Source organism: Ochotona princeps, chromosome 4 (assembly GCF_030435755.1).
Source record: "Ochotona princeps isolate mOchPri1 chromosome 4, mOchPri1.hap1, whole genome shotgun sequence".
In the NCBI taxonomy this organism is placed as follows: Eukaryota; Metazoa; Chordata; class Mammalia; order Lagomorpha; family Ochotonidae; genus Ochotona; species Ochotona princeps.
The window spans coordinates 32,772,970-32,795,918 of record NC_080835.1 but is presented as its reverse complement, the minus strand read 5'-3'; the positions used below and the strand labels follow the sequence as shown (position 1 = coordinate 32,795,918).

General features: G+C 37.9%; 1 protein-coding gene across 1 annotated transcript in view; it reads left to right on the top strand.

The window, feature by feature from the left end:
- Positions 1-22,949, top strand: part of ANO3 (anoctamin 3) — a 166,121-nt gene that overhangs the window by 126,665 nt on the left and 16,507 nt on the right. The window contains exons 16-19 of the mRNA XM_004585446.4: positions 5,448-5,484; positions 10,458-10,569; positions 11,247-11,304; positions 18,693-18,790. Of these exons, the coding sequence (XP_004585503.2) occupies positions 5,448-5,484; positions 10,458-10,569; positions 11,247-11,304; positions 18,693-18,790 (305 nt within the window). The remainder of the gene's footprint in view (positions 1-5,447; positions 5,485-10,457; positions 10,570-11,246; positions 11,305-18,692; positions 18,791-22,949) is intronic.

Sequence of the window (22,949 nt, the reverse complement as noted above, 5' to 3'; positions counted from 1 at the left end):
CTTTCAATTCTTGAATACTTTTTTTGGCCTGATCCAGCTCTGCTTCCAGCATTTTGTTTGTTTCCTCCTGGTGACAGGAAATATCTTCTAATTCTGAGATTCTTTCTTCTGCCTCCATCACTGTATTTTGGAGACTTTCCACTATATTTTTAATTTGCTCCACTGTATTCTTAATTTCTGATATATCAACTTTCATTTGATTCATTTCCAGTGTGACATATTCCTTGAATTCCTTGAATGCCTGCTTTACATGCTTCTCGTTGTTGATAAGAAGCTTTTTACCAAGTGTTTTGAATTCTGTATCCCCCATTTTTCTGGATGTCTTCCTCAATTAACTCTGAGGTTTGTAAAAGGGCTTTGCTCCTTTACAGGGGAGTCTTCAGTAATATTTATTGTGCCTTTTTCTCTTCTTTTGCTCTTGATTATTGTACTTCTGGTTATCAGATTCTTCTCCTTGGGGCAGGTTTCTAAGCTATGTTACCCACAGGTCTATAGTTCAATTTTACTTAATGCAGTTGGCACACCGCTCTTTGAAGTCAATTGTGCCACTCCCTCTAGCTAGTTTCAGGTCTGGCTTCTTATGTTAGATTTCCATCATGGTCTCTGTAGCCCCAGGTTCTGGCTGCACTGTTGTGTGTACAACCTTTCTCCCACTTCTGGTTGGAGCAGGTCCCAGGATTAGGGAGACACCATATGTCCTATATAGCTAGGTTGTTGGTGGTACTGATCTTGCAGGAACCTGTTGACCTTTAGGTCTGGGTGCCACACGGACCTATTTTGACCTGTACAATGCCTGTATAATCGGTATTATGTGGACCAGTGCAATGCACTGAGCTCAGTGAGTGCTCGCCGAGCTCAGCACACATACAACTCACTGTTGTTCACTTCAGTCTTAAGTTCTTTGCCACATTGTAATAAATGGTGCCTGATGTGCCACTGCTAGAGTTCTTGATCTGCTGGCCTTCAGGTCTGAGGGCTATCCGGACATGTCTTAGGTGAAACCTGTCATTGCAGTTCACTGAGTCGGAAATGAGTTCACTCCCAGCTCCATGCATGCACAGTCCTGCCCCATAACCCTTGCTTCCTTAAACAAAATGACACCTGATTTGGCTCTAGGGAGGCAGACTCAACTATAAAATCCACCCTGTTCCAGTACATCCCATCTGGGACCTGCTGCTCTGTCTCTGCTCCTGGTCAAATCAAACAGACCGGCAGGGCAGGCAGTTCTTTATGTTCACCTCTACAGCTCCCGGTAAACGTCCCTTCCCACCTTGCTGATGGTAGAGTTCTGGCTGCCAGTGGAGTTCAGATCGTCATTTGCTGAATTCCATTTGAGTATCAGTCACTGCAATAGCATAGCACAGCATTGTTTCTGCTGCTTTCCTGTGTCTGTCAGTCTCCAGGCATTGCTCTGCTGCTGTTATTCCTCTCCTATTTCCTGGAATGTGTCTTCTTTGCTTCACACTAATATTTCTCTGTCTGTTTAAATGTGTCCTTATTCTCTTCTGCCATCTTGATTCCCTATCTCCTTTATTTTATCATCTATTTACTAGTGTGAATTTGCTCCTATGACCTCTGAAACATTTCCTGGTTATCATCCTCACTTAGAGTTTAGCTTCTGATCATTTTAAGTTTTGACCATTAAAAGCTGTTGACTGGTTATCTCCTTAACTCTATTATAACGTTTTCCTCTCTCCCTTACATACAACTGCTGAAAAGATATTTCTAAATTGCAAATTTAATCACTTTACTTTCTGTATGAGACTATTTCTTAGTTTGCATTGCCTCAAACAAAATTCTAAATCCATTAACCTGGCCCGGGAATCCTTCTAGTAATTTAGACCTGGCTTTCTTTGCTCTTCTTGTGCAAAGTTGCCTCTCGCTCACCCCTCTTACCACCCTACAAACCAAACCACAGAACCACTTTCATTTGGCCCTCTGACACTTGCCTTTCACTCTCTTGCCTTAGTTCACAGAGTTTCCTCAGCCTGGAATGCCCTTTTTTCCCTTGTCACACCAGGAGAATATCTCTTCATCTTGAAAATTCTCAGTCTCTTATGTTGACTTGCATAATCTCTTCCTTTTTTTTCTTGCTTATAAGATGATTGGACGTTTCTTTGTTCTCTGTCAGTTTCTACCAGTAGAACAAAGCAATCTCTTTTCTGAAATCTTGTGTTGCAGTGCTTACAATGCCTGCCTTTTCCCAGGCATTGTGAGTGGAAGTTCCTTCCAAGCAGAGCTGTAATTTCTCAATTTTCTATCTACAAGTTTCTGCTTAGTCCTTCAAAGTGTTTTACAATATACCCTTTTCATAAATCTGAAATATATATTACAATCCAAATATCCTAGCTACATCTTTCATAGAGCATGCACTTGTAATATTTTTTCTTTATTCCAATTATAAATGTCTTTTAGGCTTGCAGTGTTACTTTAACCAAAGTTACAAACTCTTTCAAGATGTCTAAATTGGCAGATCTTGGCATTCCAAGTAAATAGTAACTGGAAGAAAATTGTGGGCAAATATATATTAAAAATTTGATGACAAGACCATGTTACAAAACATGAAAGCAATTTAAAAAGTATTTTATCATGATTTTGAATTAAATCAACTGGAAAACTGACAGATTGGATTGCCACTTAGAATCTTCCTTGTGAAGTTAAATTTAAGCCAAAACATTTAAAAATAAATCTGTATTATGATGTGCAATTTGCTCTCAATATAAATTATTATTTATGCACAACTGAAATGAAAATATATCTTCTAAAACCAAGTTACCCATAATAATAATTAAAATATCAATTCATTATTTTTAAAATTCCATCCCTAGACATAACTAAGAATAAGGAAGGATGGAATTTGAAATTGGGAATTTTTTTTCCTGAATTTGTCCTTTTTAAAAATTTTGCAGCCACCTTAACATACATGCTGTTAAGGATGCCCTGTGTAGCATAGTTAGCATCACACCAGAAAATACTACCAAAAATATAATACAATAAATAAATAAAATAACAAATAAGCTACATAAATAAAACTGATGAATAATAAATAAAATAAATAATAAAGCAGAAATATGAAATTTGAAAAATTCTGTTTTCAGTCTTACTTAGATTTTGTCATATCACAACTGCCTAACCTCACATGGCTTTTAAAATTTTCTGACAAAACTAGAATTGTCATTTATCATTCAAATGTGTAAGATTAGATCAATTGAATCATTTAGGGGATGAATGAATTCCATTAATTTTCCTTCTGTTGTCATAAATGTCATGTGTTGTGCAGAGTACATAAGAAGGAAAAAAACACACATGCACTCACTTTCTCTCACACACACACACATACATAATCTATGTACACTAAATCCCTAATGTGACTAATGTAAGTTCTTTGCTGATTCTGGATTCTTTCCCATTTTTCAACCATTTAATTTGTACAGTCCAGAACATACACACCTATGCTCTTTTTCATGGACCTGATTACTTTCCTTAATACCAGATTACCACTGGGTAACAATTGTAATGCAAATAGGATATTTTGCAATAGGGTAGATCAAATAGTTAGGCCACAGATCTTAAAAAGCAAAGATGTTAATGCCAAGTGACTCACTTAATAAGAGGACTTACATTAAAAAAAAATATTTATTTGTTTAGTTCATTCATGTCCATGGCTCCTAGCAATTCAGAAAAGTAAATTACTGGGAAAGAGCAGTCTCCTGTTGATTCTGCAGAAGCCTGTTTTGAGTTCGTTTTTGTGATCAAGTTTATCCTGTGGGACTATGACTCAGAATACTACTAAACAAGTGTCACACACCCATGCCTTTTCCTGTCTTGCTGTTCCTTCTTCCGTATGCTGTTCCTTCTCCCACAAATTGATTTTTACAAAACACCCAATAAATGCATTTGAGAGATGACTTCTTAGTCCACAGTGCTTTCTAAAATCTTTATTGTGACTTGAAGTGCTGCCCTGCCTGCACCCACACACACACCCAAGTATTTATTTCTGAGATGTCTCTGACTCACCTCCTACTAATTCGCTGCCTTCATTTGCGACTTTGCTACTACTTTGCTGCCACTCCTACCCTTTCTCCTCCATCCCCTTGGAGAAATTCATTAAATCCATGTCAGTCTCCGGGCATCTACATCACTGCGTCTTTATATGGAGAGAATTTATTTAGCCCAGCTTTCTTCAGGACCCCATTCCTTACTTCATGCTAGCTAGAAGGCCATTTGCTACAAGGTGTACCTCCCAGAAAAGCTTGCTTCAACACTGTATGAAGCAGGATGCTAACAACCACTACTCTCTTCAAATCAGTCTTTTTTTTTTTTTCTGCTGATAGAATTTATGACTTTGAGACCAACACATTTTTGTTTTGCATTTATTTCCTCACATTAAGATTTAAGAGCCACAAAAATAGAGACATGGTTACTTGGTGAATGTCATCTAGTTCCTCAAATAAAAAAGAAAAAGTTTTAATCTGATTTATGTGTACAAATTAAGGAATTTGAGCCTATGCAAATGTTAATGTGTTGTTTTTTACAGTTTCAATTTTTCAGCTTGGCATCGTATGTGTGGGTTGTGTTTGTGTGGTATTGGTAAAGACCATAAGACTCAGTTGTCTCTGAACCCCCCCCACCGCCTACCCTCCCCACATACATTTCCAGGGCACACATCACAGATACACGTAAATCTTGCCAAAGTGATTGTTTTTACATACCATATATTTTGCTATATTTAAAACACAGAGTCTTCTGCACTTTGTAGTTTTGAATTCAAGCTGCTGTGGGTGAATTCATTTTATAATTCATTATCATGGTGACATTAGCTGATTATACAGTTGGACTCTTGTATGATGTGATTTTCAATAACCCTGAGAAAACTCTCAGCAACCTTCTGTGAAAAGAACTGTCAGGGAAGGATAACAATCTTCAAAGTGTGTGAATACACATCTTTGAATTTTGAGTTCTGGGAGACCATATTGCTAAAATTATTTGTTGGAACTTGTTTTTGAATCTTGTTATTATATGTCTACATGCACATACATGTATTTAGAAATATATGCCACTCTTCTTTCTGTAGAAAAAAATATATTTACTTGGAATATTGTAAGATGTGTGTCCTTTAATTGAATCGTATATGTGGTATTCAGAGCAGTATGTGGTAAAAGAAAATGAAAATATTGTAAGAAAATTATTTTGTGATTGTTATTTACAAGGTCAACAGTTTTGACTTACAATTCTCTTAATCAGAAAAACGATTTTGTTTTTTCAAAAAATGCAATCATGTTCATTGTCTTCATAATTTGGAAAATTCAGTAATGTAAATTCAGACATTCAGTGAATGTGTCTACATGATACCAAGTGTGACCGTCTTACAAGTTACACCTTAGCTGTTTCTTTGAATGTGTAAGTACCAGCACATGGCATTTATTATGTATTTTCTTTTAATATAGGCATATGAAAAAATTGCTTACCTTCTCACAAATTTAGGTAAGTGTATTTTTCTTTTTTGTATCTAGTAAGAAAACTGTGAGTATATCATCCTAGATATCCTGGTCATACATTAACATTCTAATATCTTTGGTGATTTAATTATATATACCATAAAAATGAGAAAGATCATATAGAAGTTAGCCTATACTGGACAATAGAGTTGTAATTCATGGAGTTTCAAAACACAATTAATATAAATTAGCAAATGTAATATGCCATAGTTGAAATTAATTACTTCCCCAATTTTCGGTTCTATTTTTTCTCATGTTACTTTAATCAAGGTATAATAAGACATATAAATAATTTTAAAACGTATATTGAGAGATTTCTAATGAAAATGAATCCTTTGCCATTTACACAGGTCTATTTCCTAAACACTGGAAATAGCATTTTTTAAAAAATATTTTATAAATGTCTTATGCTATTTTTCAGTCTGTTTCTAATATTGTTTTCCTCCATCATTGAATTTTATATTTGAGAAACTATTTCTTTTCCATTCTAAAAGTACTAGCTAGAGAACGTATCTCTTAAAACCTCCTGAAGTACTCTGTTGTGCATTCTTCTTCATTCCTCACTATATACACAGCTGTCATATATTCTCTTTCCAAAGTATCAGCAGCACAACTAAATTAATAATTATATTCACATTATTATGGCCATATAGCTAGTTTGATAACTAAATTATGTCATGTACCCTGATTATGCCTTAGTACCACTCTGTTGATTAAATGACATTAATGCTGAGCTTTAAAAACTTTTCTTATTTGTCCTAAACCTTTTTTCAAGATTTTAAAAAAAGTCCATTTAAGCATGTAACGTATCTGGACTGTGATTGGTTTCCTGAAGTTAACCTCCTGTGCTCTCTATCTATTCTAGCCTGTAGGGGTTGCCCTCTATATGACGGCCACCTACATTTCCACTTGCTCTTAGGAATACCTTGTATTCCTCTCACTTTTTTTCCTCAGTTGGATTCTATTTACCTAGTTCTCTTTCTTCTATTTTGTCTTAATTCCTTATTTTGCTGCCTCCATATTAATTTCTTGTAATTTTGCATCTTTCAAAACATCTTGTTTCTAGTCTCAAATTTTATTTTAGTTTTCCTTGATACTGAACTCTAAGCTGACACTTCTTTTCTCTTTGATTTAAAATGCAATTTATTGTCTAATTATTTTTAAATGTTCATAAATATTGTACATTTTATGGGGTTGAGTATAGCTTTACAACAAATGCATAAAGTAAAAACTGATCAAATCATGCAACTCAATTTTTTGTGATTATAGATTTATTTATTTACATATTAATTTATATCAAAATCAGAGTTACAAAGGAATTGTGTCTATCCATTTGTAGTCTATCCATTAATTCACTTTCCAGATAATTGTGATGGCCAGGCTAAGCTAGGCCAAAATTAGGACCCAGAAGATTCTTCTGGATCTCTCAAATAGTTGTAGTGACACAAGTACTTGTGCCATTTTCTGTTGCTTTCCCAGGCACATTGGTAGGAAACTAGATTGGAGGTGGAGCAGCCACGATTCAAACAGGACTCCAGATGGGATGCCAGCACTGTAGACCACAGCACCAGTCATCATGCTTTGGTTTTATATTTTTCTACCTATGTAGAGTATATCATATCTTTCCTTCCAATTCTTTGTATATGTTATAATTTAGTATTATTCACTATAGCTACCCCATTGTGTCATGAAATATAACTTTAAAGAAGTAACAAATTCACTTTGAATTTTTGGAGGGAAAACTAATCATATGGTCATATGATGTGATCTGCTTGGATGTTTTCACTTAACCAGTCTTTAGAAAAATTTGATTTTCTCATTTAGAGATTTCAAAATGATAGACTTTGGGCAGAGATTTAAGAATTCATTATGTTGGGTTCTGAGTGCATCACTGTTTACATATCTGTTATGTTTTTCAGGAAACAGACATTAAACAGAATCAGTGATGATGAGAGTTGTCTTAGGAAATATTTTTTGAAAAAAAAAATTCATGAGGCAAGAGCAGGATAGGACAGGGAGAACTTCATACAATAGCACAGAGCTGGTGTTCTTCACTAAACCAATGGAGAACTCTAGAAAGAACATTTCAAAGACTGAGAGGAATCCAGCACTGAGTATATTTAGCCATGATAGTAGCCCTATCATTGCTGAGCTACTGGTTCCTTGAGGTCTGGTAAACAAGAGGTCATAGTTTGAAGGCTGTGCTGTTAAAAGCATGAAAACAGCTTGTAGTTATGAGCTAACTGCATTCTGATTTTGAACAAGTTCTGCTACAAGAAAAACTAGTGGCAAATTTCCTTCTGAAAAGTCAGCAACTTCAAGAAGTTTTTTGTTTTGTTTTGTTTTTTTAATAAATTGTTTGATAATTTCCTTCTCTCGTTCTATTTCGTTTTTGAGACTCTTTTATTTACTTGTTTTTTGACACATTCTTTAATATGATTTCCTTTGCTATGAACTTCCTTAGGGTTTCTGCAATACAATGTCATCTTTATCTCTCTTGTCTTCTTCTGGATATTTTATAACTCATCACATTTTATACTCCCTAGAATATATGACATTTTTTTTCATTCTTAGTATCCATTTCCTTTGTCATTTAGTTCTTGTTATAAAAATGTCATGTTTTATGGTGGAAGTGCCCAGTAATTGTTAAGAGTGTAGAATGTGGAGTGAGAATGCATGGGTTGAAAACTTTTCTCCATGAGGTAGGCCATGTTTAACCCAGGCTACTGCCTCATTCCATCTCTCACACTCACCAGTGGGAATTCCAATCCAGCTAGGGTGATCCCTTAGCTCCCCAGCTGGTCCTATTGCCAACCACAGATCTTGCTAGGGCCAGCAGATATTGCTGTTCCACGTGGGTGAGCCCACATGCTCACCATAGATTCTACTCTGAGACCTGATTCATTCACACGCTGGTTAGTGTCATGGCCCAGCCTCACATTACCCATTCCTGTTCTGACTCTCACTGGTGGAGTCCATGATCTAGCCATGCAAGTATAGTTGCCTTGTCCAAGACAGTCCCTCAGAAGTCATTCCTCACCTGGACATGAACCTTCAGGTTGCTGCTCACCCCCACCTATGTCATCACCCAAACCCTCTGTAACCCCACACTCCAAGTCCTCCAGCCAAGGCTAGCCTGAGTTCTGCCCAAACCTCCAGCCCAGAGCAGCCAGAATTCCTCCAGCTGCAGCCACATGCTAAAAGAGCTAAAATCCCAAGTCTCCAGCATAGACCAGCCTGAGTTCCACTGGCGCTGTTGATTTCTTTGCACTGGAGCCAGCAATGTAGGTGGCATACTCATGTTGTCTGTGTACCAAGACCAGAAACACAACTCAGATATTCTGATTCCCAAACTTTGGGAACCTGACTTTTCTGAGGCCATCAGGAAGTAAAAGGACATGATGTTTGCAAATGCCAAAAACTGCTAATGGGTTTCTCCAAATAACAAGTGCTGTGGCCTGACCCAGAAAGCTTGGTGTGCTAGCCCTTTAAACCCCTGGTCCCAGATCTCACGCATGCCCAAGGGTCTTTAACCTGGACTAAGGTGGTCCATGGCACTGTCTTTCTCCCATACCTGGACCACGCCCATCCTCAGCTATTGTTCACTTGGGTATGTGCAGTGGTTTGGCTTGGAGAGGTGCAAAGCTACAGCTCTAACCACATGAAAAGCCCTCAATGTCTCCATCTCAGTCCGTTGAACCTGGCAAGTGGATAGCAGCAGTTCTTTCAACCTCCACACCCTTGTTGGTGCAATGTTACAGAGTAGGGTATGCCTACACACTGATAGAGTTAAAACAACGTTATCAGGAAGAAAGCCCAGAATGCCAGCAAGCTATTGGCTGCTTTTCCCTCTGCAATGTAATACTTGCCAAATAAGAAAGCAGCCTAGGTAGTAGCTTGTAGCTGGGGGATGTTTGTTTTTGAACACTGGCTTGTTTTATTAAGCATAACTGTCTACATTTACAACCTTTTTTGTCCTAAATGACAAGACTTCATTAATTATTTTATGGCTGAGTAGTATTCCTTGGTGTATATATGCTACATTTGCTTTATCTAGTTGATGGTTAATGGAATATGTGGATTCATTTCATGTCGTGTCTGCCATGAGTTGGGGGTGACTTAGACATGAGATACAAATAACTCTTTTATATGCTGATTTTATTTTCATTGGGTGAATTTCCAGGAGTGAGATGGATGGCTCATCCCATAGACCCATTTTCAGATGTCTGAGAAATCTCCTTACTGATTTTTAATTCTGTTTCCCTGATGGTCAGTGATCCTGTGACTGGGTGCAGCAGGTTGATGATTAGTACCTGCTTGTTGGGTTCAGTGACAGAATGGAAACTGTTGCACCATTCAAGTTAATTAACAAAATGGCTCTGGAGGCTCTGTGCCAGTTTCCTCCTGCCTCCTATTGTGTTAGGTTAGGCAGCTTCCTTCCTGTCTCCTACATTTACTTGATTGAATACATGGGAACTTTGTACAGTACAACATTCAGTCAGTTTGGGGATAAGAGCTTAAAAACCCCTGACTTTAGGGCCTGGCGTGATAGCGAAGTGGTTAATGTCCTGGCCTTGCACGCGCTGGAATACCATATGGTTCCCAGCTCCAATTCCAGCAGCCCTGCTTCTCATCCAGCTCCCTGTTTGTGGTCTGGGAAAGCAGGAATTGAACTGGTGACCACATGGGATCCCGGTGCGTACAAGGAGAGGACTTTAACAACTACACTACCGTGCTGGGCCCAAAAAAGATAATCTTACTAGATCATTTCATCAAATCTTCCCAGCAGATGTTGGCATTCACAGTTTGCATACACAACCATGAGACCTCTGAAATACTAAATGCATCACACAGCTAGGAAATTATTGAATGAAAACTTGCATATGGAGCTTCTAATTCTGTGTTCACAGCTTTGCTCATTCATCTCATCAATGTAAATATAACTAATATTGTTTTTAGAATATCCTCGAACTGAATCTGAATGGGAAAATAGCTTTGCTCTGAAGATGTTCCTTTTCCAGTTTGTCAATTTAAACAGCTCTATCTTCTATATTGCTTTCTTTTTGGGGAGGTAAGTTAACTTTATACACATTATTTCTGTGCATACATGGTCAACAGTCTCATTGCCCTTTCACTAACAGAGCTGACAAATATTATCTTCTGCCTTGGAAGACAAGTTTTCACATGTCTTCAGATCACTTCTGGCAGCAATTCAGTTATTGCTAGCAAAGATAACCTTACTTACTGTATTTAAGTTTAATTATAACTATACAACAATCATGAATGACTTTGTTAATGAAGAAAGTATTTCACATGTAGCCTGGGTTTACCAGTTTTTGTGTTTTACCTCTGCTGGAAAATATATCCTAGTTTCCATTGCTCCGTTCCTTTACACTTCATACAATGGAATGGAAAGATACAGGGGCTGGAAACATTGGAACCCAAACTATTCAGCAAATTACTGTAATATTCATTAATTTGGTTGGCAAGACGGTAAAATGTGAAAATGGAAAAAGTCATTTGGTTGTTTTGAACTTTCTCAGCCCACTGGTATTGCGTTGCTGTGTCTTTTTTTGTTAAGTCAAATACTTTGATGTTGGCTAAGCATAGCAAAAGTGAAGTCTTTGGGCACAAATCGCACCAATGAACATTTATGTCTACCCACACATGCACTCTTTGTGATGTGCTAGTACACGCTCTTCATTCATCTCCACTTAACTACTAATTAACTAAAATGTCTCTTCTCAGATTTGTAGGCCACCCAGGAAAATATAATAAACTTTTCAACCGGTGGAGACTGGAGGAAGTAAGTAACTTTATGAGAATTTGTGAGAGGTTGGTATGGATATGAGCCACTGACTATGGGAAGAAAGGGCCTGGGCAGAGAAACGGAAAATCAGGAAAGTCTAGAAAAAAGACACATTATTTCAGAGAACAGATCACTTGGTTTTAGGAAAAAAGCAATTAGGTATTTTCAAACCAAAGGATAAGTTGAAAGTTTAAACCTCTTCACTTTTTATTCTATCTTCTATATTTCTTCTCGTCACAAGCGCTAGAAATTTAACAAAAGTAATTCTGCTCATCTGAAAAGTTAGTACCATCCACAGCATGGGTTTTCACATTTTTAAGCATTTTAGATTTCCTTTTAGGTGGGGAAATTTTAGTCCAAACCAAGTCTTGCCTGAATCTTACCTCTTACTGGAGCTCCTATTTATTATTGAGTGACATACAAATGTATAGCATGTAAATTTTTTCCTAAGAGATATATTGTCAGGTTATAATGTAAGCATAATGTAACTTTGTTTTATTAAATATTTTATTAGGAAATAGATTTGCAGAGAGTAGAGACAGAGAGAGAAAGATTTTTCCATCTGCTAGTTCATTCCCAAATGGCCACAACAGCCAGAGCTGAGCCAATCTGAAGCCAGGAGCCTCTTCTGGGTCTCCCATGCTGGTGCAGGATCCCGAGACTTTGGACCATTCTCTACTGCTTTCCCAGGTCACAAGCAGACAGCAGGTTGAGAGGTAGAGCAGCCAGGATACAAGCCAGCATCTGTATGGGATCCCAGAATGCACAAGGGGAGGATTTAGCCACTGAACCATCGCACTGGGCCCAGTATAATGTAGCTTTTTACTGACATTGAATAGTCATCATTTAGAAATCTATTCCCTAGTCAATATACATCGAGTTTCTGCTCAGATTTTGCCAATAGAAATATTTAAATTTTATTAGCATAATAATGAAAATCTATTGCTTTTTAATTGATTTGACTAAAATTACATGAATATTTATATGATATTTGCACATTTTTACATTGCTATGTACATATGCTTCTTTTTTGTCCATTTTATTTAGTCTGATTTCCTGTTAATTTAGTACTAATGAAATTAGACTCTAATACTTCAAAATTGCAGATTTTTCAAATTTTCTTCTGTGTCACTTAAAACTATTATTAATTTTTAAAATATATTTGAGAGCAGAATGGCATAAAAGACTTGGAAAGATCCAGAGAGAGAGACTGAGTGAGAGAAAGAACAAGAGATGGAGAAAAACAGAGTTTCCAAACCATTGATTTATTCCCCACATGTTTGTGCAGTTGAGGCAGAGCAAGTGCAAGTCAGGAGCCAGGACTTCTGTCCAGATCCCCCCTGTGAGTAAGTGGAACGCAGGGATGTGAAACATCATCTGCTACCTCCCCAGGTGAGCATTAGCAGGAAGCTGAAATCTGAAGCAGAGCTGAGACTAGAGCCTGGATACTCCACAATGGGCTGCAAGAATTCCAATGAATAGTTTTATTACCAAGGCCACACATCTCCCCAGTTATTCTATGTGTCCAATTTTGCTTTAATCTATTTTTATGTGACTGCATAGAACTTACTAATCAGGCCCAATGTGGTAGCCTAGTGGTTAAAGTCATTGCCTTGCATGTGCTGTGAACACAAGTGAATGCTGGCTTGTATTCCAATGGCCATGCTTCCCAACCAGCTCCCTGTTTGCAGCCTGGTAAAGCAGCCAAGGACAGTCCAAAGCCTTGGGACCCTGCACCCATGTGGAAAACACCCAGAAGAAGCTCCTGGCTTCTGGCTTCAGATCTGCTCAGCTCCGGCTGTTGCGGTCACTTGGGAAGTAACGCAGTGAACAGAAGATCTTCCTCTCTGTATCTCCTATCTGTGTATCTGACTTTCCAATAAAAATAAACAAATCTTAAAAAGAAAACTTCCGGAGCCCAGCGCGATAGCATAGTGGTTCAAGTCCTCGCCTTGCACATGCTGGAATACCACATGGTTGCCGGTTCTAATTCTGGCAGCCCTGCTTCTCATCTAGCTCCCTGCTTGTGGCCTGGGAAAGCAATCGAGGATGGTCCAAAGCCTTGGGACCCTGCACCCACGTGGGAGACCTGGGGGAACTCCTGGTTCCTGGCTTCAGATTGGTTCAGCACTAGCCGTTGCGGCCATTTGGGGAGTGAACCATCAGAAGGACGATCTTCCTCTCTGTCTCTCCTCCTCTCTGTATATCCACCTTTCCAATAAAAATAAATAAATCTTAAAAAAAAAAAACTTCCTAATCTAAGTATCACTCTTTTCATTGGATTTTGAGATTTGTATCATGCTAAAATATTTTTTAATACTGATATGCTGATCATTAAGTGTTTATGGAGTAAACACTTTCTTAGTTAGAAACAATGTATTTTAAAGTTTTCTTTTATTTTTCTTTCCCTTTTCTTTCCTTCACTTTATTTTCTTTTTTTAATTGGTAAGGCAATTTTATGGACAGGACAGACAAAATTATCTTCCATCTGCTGGCTCAAATGGCCACTACAACTAGAACTAAACCAATCCAAAGTCAAATGACTAGGAGCTTCTGCTAGGTCTCTCATGCGGGTACAGGGTTCCAAGGCCTTGGACCATCATCAGCTGCTTTCCTCTGGCTCAAGCAGGGAACTGGATGGGAAGTGGAGCAGCCAGGACACAAACTGGCTACCTCACTTCTCATTCCAATTCCTGCTTGTGATCTGGGAAAACAATAGAGGATGGCCCAAAGCCGTGGGACCCTGGACCCACACAGGAGACCTGGAAGAAACTCCTGGTTTCTGTGTTCAGATCAGCTCAGCTCTGGTTCACTGCTTTAGGAGTGAACCAGAAGATGGAAAAATCTTCCCCTCCATTTCTCCCCTCTGTAAATCTATCTTTTCAATAAAAATAATCAATTCTTTAAAAATAAATATTTATTGACATCATCCCATATGTATATCTAGTATCACAAAGTATATAAATGGAGTCCCTTTCTCCTTTTATGATTATGACTATGATTACGATTATTGCCATTCAGTTTATTAATTTGAAATAATGAGCTATAGAGAAAAAGAGACAGAGTCAGTGAGTGAGAGAGATTCTGGTTCACTCCACAAATTTCCACAATGGGAAGTGGGAACTGAGTCCAAAGTCAGGAACCAAGAACCAAGAACATTTTCCTGGTATCCCACATGTGTGTAAGGACCAAAGAACTTAGGCTGTCTTTCACTGCTTTCCAGGCACACTAACAGGGAGATGGATCAGAATTGGAGCAGCTTGGACTCTAACCAGTCCCGTATAGGGTGCTGGTACTGCTGGTGAAACTTTAACCTGTGATGCTGTGACACTGGCTGCTGATTATGTTAGCAGCTTTGATGATATGACATAATCATGAAATACACATATTTTTCTTCTGTTGTTACAGTCTAAATTATAGTATTTCCCCCGCCCAGATGCATGAAATCAGTATATGTAAATCTCAGTCTCTGATTTTGTAAAGCGGTAATAAGAATTTATCTCAATAATATTTGTTGATAGTCTGGATTGTACGTGCAAAATACCAGGTAAAATTAATGGTAATGTAATAAAGCAGGTAAAATGTGCTATAATTTTATTTAGGATGTTTATAAACTGTCTGTACTGCCCTGGTATGTCTCATTCTATTGCTGTATTATATCTTTCATAAATATTTTATGTTAATTCAATATTTTAATGTGTTGAATCAATACTTGATATTTTAATAATAGCTAGCATTTTACTACATATTGATATGTTCCAGCAATATTTACTAAACTTTTCCATATATCCAGTAAATTTAATCCTCACAATTCTGTTTTACAAAGGTTGAAATAAAAGCATAGGAAAGTTATATAACTCTTCTAATATCACATGAATGTACTTACAAATTAAGAGTTGTCATTCAAATCTAAGCAATATAGTTTTAGAATATGTGCTCTGAACAGTAAAGATAGTTGATAGGCATGAGAGAGGACTTAGTGGAAATTTATTTTGCTAAAAGTTGATGATGATGGTGGTGGCAATGATTATTATTGATTTGCTAAGACTGCTTATGACAAGCTAAGGCAACAAATATGTGAAAGCCCCTAAAACTGACTTGCCCCTGAACATAAGGGTTTTTGGTTGGCGTGTGCAAATGCATGCCTCTGACTTCTGCGTAGTCACTGTTGTTCTTTTACGCACTCTAAGCATAAATATTTTATGCCAGATGAGTATTTTAGAGCATTGAGTTAGTAGTTTTAGCTCAACATCATCATTATTTGACTGTCATAGAATTCAATCAGATTCCCTTTTCCTTCCTATAAATCACAAATTCATCAAGGCTCAGTTTCCAAAAAAGTATGCTTTCTAACCTCACTTTTGCCTATCCCTTGTGGAGAGTGATCCAATCATCAGTCATCAATCATGTGAACTTCTGGTTGTCTTTTTTTGTGTGTGTAATTGCTGTATGCAGGTGCTAAATCCATATTTCAAGGCACAAAACACATTTGATAAACAGAATTCATCTTTAGAATGGTGAAGAAAGTAGCAGGTCAGGAGGCAAGGGATGAGGGATTTTATCCTTATGGCACCCCCTAACTTTGCAGAGCTGTAGTCTGTAGCTGTTACCTGTGGTCTGCTCCCACAGCTTAGTAATTATTTTACATTAGCAAGCCTACTGGATCCATTTATTGGATTTGTATCGCCGAATTCAGGGATCCCTAAATTCATCCTATAAAAAAGGAAGAATTTAAACCACTTAACACAAGGCGAATCTACCTTCTGGCTCAGATTAAAGAATGTTAAATTATTGATTCAGAACAAAAACAATAGGTTCTTTTTGTCCAAGTAATTTGCTCCTTTTTGAAGTCCCACGACTACTAATTTGATATAAATAGAAACTGCTGATCAAAGCGACAGAAAATATCTTTGTGAGCAGAACATTAATCCTTCTCTAAACAATCAGACTCACATATCCATCCAAAGATCTTCTCTGGTATGACATTTGGATCAGCTTTCATTGAAATGGTATTTTGTTTATCAACAAAAACAGAACAGTAGGAATAATAGCAACTATTTTTGTAAATACTAGTCACTCATATTTATCGTATCACTCTGATAAGAGGATGGGTATTTGGTGCAGTGGTTAAGAATACACTTGGAACATCCATACCCATGTCATAGTACTTGGGTTTGAATCTCAGTTCTGTGTCCAATTCCAATTTTTTTCTGATGTGCATTCTGGGAGACAGCAGGTGACAGCTGAAGTTGTTAAGTCACTGCTCCCCAAGTGGGAGACCACATTGGATGCTAGATTCCCACCCTGATCCTGCCCAGTTCCAGCTGTTACAGGCATTTGTGAGTGAATCAGTGAGTGGAAAACTGATCTCTCTCTGTATTCATAACCCTCCCTTTTTCTTTCTCCCCCTTTCAAATAAAAATAAAGTTGACAACATTTAAAAAGTTATTTAAAAGTAGATGTAACATAGGATACTTTGAAAGTTTTATTTCAATAGAATTTAAAGATCCATATGTTGTAAAATAATCTGTTGATAGCTTTTTAAATGATACATGTTTTGCACAAATGTTGTGAAGACCCCCCTCATTAAAAGATTGGTCCCACACCAAGAGGTAACGTTTAACACTTCCCCTTCCATCTTGAAAGTAGGCTAAACTTGCTGGCCCAGTTCTAAAGAATAGAAGAAGGTACAAAATGAGTAAAGTTTAAGGGGAACTATATGAAAGAAGCTAATTTGAGCAATTGATAAATGTGAACATCATCAGTGATGTCATGTGGCTGTAATGTAGCCCTGATGATTGTGATGAAACTGGCCCTTCACTTCTGCAGTTGTGAGCCAACAATTCATAATCCCAGTCTCAACATGATAAAACCATCATACAAACTCTGTTTAGGGTATCCCATAGGATATCAATTCAGTAATTCTTAAAATTACAATTTATAAAAACTATACAGACTAGAGTAGGCAGGGGAGAAATGAAAAATAAATGTAGTGCGGTAGATATGCTGATTTGTTCTGGAGCATAAAAGGAACAAAAGATGGAATGCGAATAGATTCTAGTGTAGTTCATTGTAACCTACTAATGCTGATTTCCTAGCTTTACCATCGGGATATACAAGAAGTGATGGAGATAATTGGGTAAGAAATATTGGTAAACTGTAACAATTCTGCAGGTTTTATAAATCTAAAATTAAAAATAAAATGATTATTTAAAATAGCATAAACATTATCCTGCAGGATAGTTTTACTTGATCATTAATGGTTAAAATTTTGAAATAGTAAGCGAATGTTTTTAAAAAATTTGAAATAGCAAGTAAAAATTAGGCCCTTTTGGTGCAAAATATTTTAAAATCCATACATAATGTTTTTGCTGTTCACATTTTCCACACATGTTTTTGAAGCTGCTTCATGTAGTTTTTTTTTTAAGATTTATTTTTATTTTTATTACAAAGTCAGATATACAGAGAGGAGAGACAGAGAGGAAGATCTTCTGTCTGATGATTCACTCCCCAAGTGACCGCAACTGCGCCGATTCAAAGCCGGGAACCTGGAACCTCTTCCAGGTCTCCCACGTGGGTGCAGGGTCCCAAAGCTTTGGGCCATCCTTGACTGCTTTCCCAGGCCACAAGCAGGGAGCTGATGATGGCAAGTGGAGCTGCTGGGACCAGAACCGGCGCCCACATGGAATCCCGGGGAGTTCAAGGCGAGGACATTAGCCGCTAGGCCATGCTGCCGGGTCCTGCTTCATGTAGTTTTAATAACATTCCTTTTTTTTTTTTTTTTTAAAGATTTATTATTATTGGAAAGCCAGATATACAGAGAGGAGGAGAGACAGAGAGGAAGATCTTCCATCTGATGTTTCACTCCCCAAGTGAGCCACAATGGGCCGGTGCGTCAATCCGATGCCGGTAACCTGAAACCTCTTCCAGGTCTCCCATGTGGGTACAGGGTCCCAAGTCTTTGGGCCGTCCTCAACTGCTTTCCCAGGCCACAAGCAGGGAGCTGGGTGGGAAATGGAGCTGCTGGGATTAGAACCGGCACCCATATGTGGGGATCCTGGGGCGGTCAAGGCGAGGACTTTAGCCACTAGGCCACGCCACCAGGCCCAGTAACATTCCTTAAGTGTTATCATACCTAACACAGAGCTAGGGAAAGAGTGTTCATTGATGGCTGTTGTTATTGGTTTAATGTTGACCAATATTCCACAGCAATTACTGAACATTTTTCAATCACCTGTCTTCATAATGCTGTTTACCCCTTGCTTTTAGTTATGCATGTGATAGTGTGACTTGCCTTTAGAATTCACTGTATAATTTAAAGGTGGAATATGGGAGCCAGCTAGGAAGAGTAACATCACTGCCATGTTTTTATCGTTCTTTTCTAGTGTCATCCTAGTGGCTGTTTGATAGACCTTTGCCTGCAGATGGGTGTGATTATGTTTTTGAAACAAATATGGAACAACTTCATGGAACTTGGATACCCGTGAGCATGTTATTTTTAACTTGCCCTATATAGAGATATAAAGAAGAAATAAGTAGCATGAATAGTGTGCAAAGAATTTGTGTGTGATCATGGGATACACAAGGATTCATTTCTGGTTCTGATCCTCAGTATGCTTGTGACGATGTGAACATTAACGAAGTTTTTGAGTGTTAGTTTCACATATTTTAGAAAGGAGTAATGGTAAGTACATGTCAATAAAAAGTAAGAATCAGAAGGAATAAAGGATGTGGAATTATTTGTTAAATCCATTCATACTGGTTATTATTAAATTTATAAACTATTTTTTATTTGAGAGCGCCCACTCACGAATTTACTTCTCAAATGCCCATGATGGAAGGGGCTAGACCTGGCTGAAGCCAAGAGCCAAGAACTCAGAGATTCCCATGTGAATGGCAGGAACTCAATGACTTCAGCCATAACTGCTGACTCCCAAGGAGCACAACCATAGGAAACTGGAGTCCAAAGCAGTGCCAGATCTCAAATGCAGGAATTGCAGGATGAAATGTGGATGTCTCAACACGTGTCTTAGCTATTATACCAAACATGTACCCCCTTTTTAAAAATGTTATTGACAATGTAAGTCCTAAAAAAATGAAGAATTTTATGGTTTCTTTCGGCTACCATTAGAACACGATTATTGCTAGGAAATAAAAGGAACAACTGTCTATGCAAAAATAATAAGACAAAATTAAAATCATGGATGGGAGGTTTTGAACTTTGTGTAGAGTATGAGAGAAAAGACAGAAATCTTTAGAACAGGATTCATAGTGATACCATCAAATAATAACATTCTGTTTTCATCCTTTTTTACAATATTTACCATGAAATGATGATGGAGATACAGGATGTCTATGTTTTCATGTAAGAAAATATATTTTATTTCAAAATCCTGAGTATTTGAAACAATGTATTATTAAAACTTGGGGACCTAATTATCAAAGTTTACAAATGAAACCACTTTGAGTAATTTATTAACTATGGAAGATGTTGTTAGTTGATTGATGACATGCATAGCTTAGGCTTAGTAATCAAATACAAGTGATTTTTTTCATTGTTGGCCTATAACTTTTATCAGAGCAGTCCTGCACAGAGATGTATGGTTTGAAGAACTGATGATAATCTTGCAAGTTTCCCTAGTGTTTTGTTAAATTCCAATAGTCTTCAGGGCACAGACTACAAAATCACCCAGATCTGGCTGGTTCATATTCCTTTTCTGTCCCTTGCCAATGTTTGTTAAAAATGCATTTGACCTCCCAGACTTTTTTTTTTCATTTTTAAAATAGAGGATTTATGAAAATGAGGTGAGCTGACTTAATGGTTTTTAAACCTTCACTACAAATAACACAGCATTTTAGAAAAAGAGATTTTTATACAGATCCTCAATATTTGAAACAGCTTAAGGCAAATCTCTTCTGAATGAAGAGAGAACAGACAGCAGAGGATTGGGAAGCTCTGTCCTTTTGATCCCTGACTCATCTCTCTGAGACAGTGTTTAGGAGACATTATTTGAGAGTACACGAGGAAATTAAAGATTAAGCATTAAGCACTGGATCTGCAAGCTGTGAGTATCTCACAAGAACCGTCAAGGTGGCTTAGTAATTATTACAGTATTAACAATGGTTCTTTATGTTATGTTCTTTATGTCCATAGATTGCTCTCAATAAATTTCCTTCATTGCCTCATCTAAATGATCAGCATGAACCATGTTTATCAGCTTCTAAGAGCTCCAGGATGAGAGACATTCTGTTGGTGTTTTTCCAAAATCTGGGCAAAGGTTTTGCTGGAGAGAATTTGGTTGGATAGTCATTAGAGCAGTGGTTTTCAAGCTTTTCATTAGTCTCTATCCTCATGTGAAACTTGAAGGAGAAACAAGCCGTCCTGCTCACCTCCAACCTATTTCATTCTCATCTGTGGGATGTGCGTAGTAGTCCAGCTTGGCATTTTGTTAACAGTTGTGATTGCTTTCTCAACTGATGTAGAAACTCCAGGTCTATGATTCATTAAAACTGAGAGTTGCATAATAATCAATAATTCGTTATCCTATTGAAAATTTTCCTCAACTTTTAATAATTCACTATCTGAATGTCCATGATCTAAGTATTTTAGAATATTTCTGAATCACATAATTTCAAGATCATTTCTAAATGAAGAAGGTACTATTATTCCATTTTCAGGTCTAAAAATGGATTCATTGACACAAATCCATTGTCTAACAAAAATTCTTTGGTATGAGAGCAGACTAGAATCACTAATATTGAAATTGCTCATGCTTACAAACTCAGAGAGGTGAGTGACTTCTTAGAGTCACACAGCCAGTGCTCCTCAGGGTGGGAAGTAGAAACTGGGTCTCTAAAAATCCTTCCTGGATAGGACTCAGTTGATTTATACAGAATGTGATTTTCTTTATGTTCAGAAGACCCAGAGACTTGGGGTAATGAACAACAAAAGAGTCAGATCCAATCATGCAGAATGCTGGAGTCTAACTATTTATGTAAGTAAATACAGGAGAAGGACTCACCAAGTGAGTGTTGGATCAGTATCAAGACACATCTTAGTAGTGGGGGATGAATTTATGTATAAATATTCAGCTGTTTATGAATTCTAAAAAAGGTTCTGAAAGCTTGAAGCTTGACTCCTTTTCTTTCTTTTTCCTCTTTTTTTGGTAGTTCTCTTTGTTTTGCTTTGTTTCTAAGATTTTTTTTTTTATTGAAAGGGATGATATTCAGAGGGGAGGAGACAGAGGAAAAAAAAGTCTTTTATCTGTTGGTTCACTCTCCAAGAGCTTAGCCAATCTTTTTTTTAAAGATTTATTTATTTTTATTGGAAAGTTAGACATACAGAGAGGAGGAGAGACAGAGAGGAAGATCTTCCGTCCGATGATTCACTCCCCAAGTGACCACAAGGGCTGATGCTGCGCCGATCCGAAACCAGGAGCCAGAACTTCCTCCAAGTCTCCCACGCAGGTGCAGGGTCCAAGGCTTTGGGCCATCCTCGATTGCTTTCCCAGGTCACAAGCAGGGAGCTGGATGGAAAGTGGGGCTGCCAGGATTACAACTGGCACCCATATGGGATCCCAGCACGTTCAAGGCAAGGACTTTAGCCACTAGGCCATGGCACCGGGCCCGAGCTGAGACAATCTTTTGCCAGGAGCCAGGAGCTTTTTCCGTGTCTCCCATGTGGGTGCAGTGTCCCTAGGCTTTGGATTGTCCTGGAGCGCTTTCCCAGGCCACATGTAGGGAGCTGGATGCAAAGTGCAGGAACTGATATACGAACCAGCACCATTATGGAATCCCGACACTTGGAGGTGAGTTAGTCACTAGGCTATCCTGCTGTACCTTTTTTTTTTTAATTTTTATTTTTCATGATACAGTTCCTTACACTCAGGAATTTCCCCTTGTACCCTCTGCAACACTGCTTCAACTCTAGTTTCCCCTATATTATAACAGTAAGATAGTCCTTCAACAACAGTCAGAAGTCTATCATTCTTCTATTTAAGTGTTTCATGAGTGTAGGTATAGACAATGATAGAAACTCCAGCATCCTATTGTTGATATATTTAGCAGTTTCATTGAGAGTACATCTTTTATTCAGAAGTAGAGGTGCATACTGCAATGTGTCTTTACTTCACGATATAATACCGCCATCATACACCTCCTCTAAATACATGTATGTGCAGGCCTGACACAGTAGCCTAGTGGCTAAGAGGCTTCACCTTGCATGCGCCGGGATCCCATATGGTTGCTAGTTCTAATTCCGGCGGTCCCGTTTCCCATCCAGCTCCCTGCTTGTGGCCTGAGAAAGCAGTCAAGGACAGCCTAATTCATTGGGACCCTGCATCCTCATAGGAGACCCGGCAGAAGCTCCTGGCTTCGAATCGGCTCAGCTGTGATCATTGTGCCTACTTGGGGAGTGAATCATTGGATGGAAGATCGTCCTCTCTGTCTCTCCTCCTCTCTATCTGACTTTCTAATAAAAATAAATAAAATCTTAAAAAAAGTGTATATGCATGTTTACCTGTATACCTATTGATGTTATATTTTACATAAAGTTGCCATGTATCAGAAAGAACATATTTGTCCTTTAGAGATTAGCTAATTTCATTAAGCATAATGTCCTCCAGAGCCAAAATAAATTATTT